General features: G+C 52.4%; 1 protein-coding gene across 1 annotated transcript in view; it reads right to left on the bottom strand.

Annotated features, from left to right (window-relative positions):
- Positions 1-503: 503 nt before the first annotated feature.
- The window catches only part of LOC103777383 (G-protein coupled receptor 12-like), a 977-nt gene continuing 343 nt past the window's right edge, over positions 504-1,137 (bottom strand). The window contains exon 2 of the mRNA XM_008944935.1: positions 504-1,132. Within this exon, the coding sequence (XP_008943183.1) occupies positions 504-1,132 (629 nt within the window). The remainder of the gene's footprint in view (positions 1,133-1,137) is intronic.

Genomic DNA, 1,137 nt, shown 5'->3' with positions numbered 1-1,137 from the left:
GGATGGATGGATGGATGGATGGGAGAAGGGGGTGGGTTTGAGACCCTCCACCTCCACTAAATGTCTTCCCCCCCTCCTTCCCCAAATGTATAAAATATACATTTTAATTATCTGAGGTAAATAACGAGGCTGTAAACAAAGCAAGAGGGGAGCCAGTGTTCCCAGTATGGCCCCCCCCCCCTTAAAAAAATAAAGCATCATAAATAGTTTTAAAGAAAATATGAGGATCTCCCCAGTCCCCCTTTCTCACACACGCATAAGTAGCATAAATATAGATTATATTATGGCTAAAAAATACGTTTTTCTCTCCTGTAAATTCAAAAAGTGGAAAAATAGAGGAAGAGAAGAGGTCGAGCCTGAAAGGACGGTGCTGGGAAGAGCCACTTCCGAGAGCTCCTGTGTCTCTGGGGCTGAAAAGGGGCCAAAAAACAAAAAAAAAAGCTTAAATAAACAGAGAAGCCCCCCCAACCACCCTGGGTAAGGGAAGGGCTGGGGGGGTCACGTCAGACGTCGCTGGGGGAGCGGGAGCGGAAGGGCACGGTGGAGGAGAAGCACCCACAGCACACGGCCCACAGCACCTTCTGGATCTCCTGGTTCCTGAAGGCGTAAATGACAGGATTGATCATGGAGTTGTAGGTGGCGGGGAGGAGGGTGACGTAGGTGTAGAGGGCAGGGTAGGTGTAGTCCCCCAGGAGACAGTAGACGGCGAAGGGCAACCAGCAGGAAGCGAAGGTGCCCAGGATGATGGCCAAGGTGGCGATGCCTTTTCGGGTGGTGACGTAGTGGGAACTGGCCAGGAAATGTCTCTGGACGGCGATCTGGTGGGCGTGCCTGCAAACGATCTTACAGATCTGCACGTAGAGCTGGAGCATCACCGCAAAGACCATGAAGAAGGAGACGGAAAGGATGATGAGGTGGTTCTTGGTCAGGGGTTTGACGATGCTGCAGGTGGAGGGCTCCTTCAGGCAGTTCCAGCCCATGATGGGCAGGAGTCCGTAGCAGATGGAGGCTCCCCAGGTGAGGATCAACATGATGTAAGTCCTGGTGACCGTCCTCTCCGAGTAGTAGGTCAGAGCGTTGTAGAGGGACAAGTAACGGTCGATGGTGATGGTCAACAAGCTGCTGACGCTGGCTGTG

The sequence above is a fragment of the Merops nubicus genome, unplaced genomic scaffold (assembly GCF_000691845.1).
Source record: "Merops nubicus isolate BGI_N331 unplaced genomic scaffold, ASM69184v1 scaffold34887, whole genome shotgun sequence".
NCBI lineage: Eukaryota > Metazoa > Chordata > Aves > Coraciiformes > Meropidae > Merops > Merops nubicus.
The sequence above is the reverse complement of the archived record's forward strand: the minus strand, read 5'-3'. Positions and strand labels throughout refer to the sequence as shown.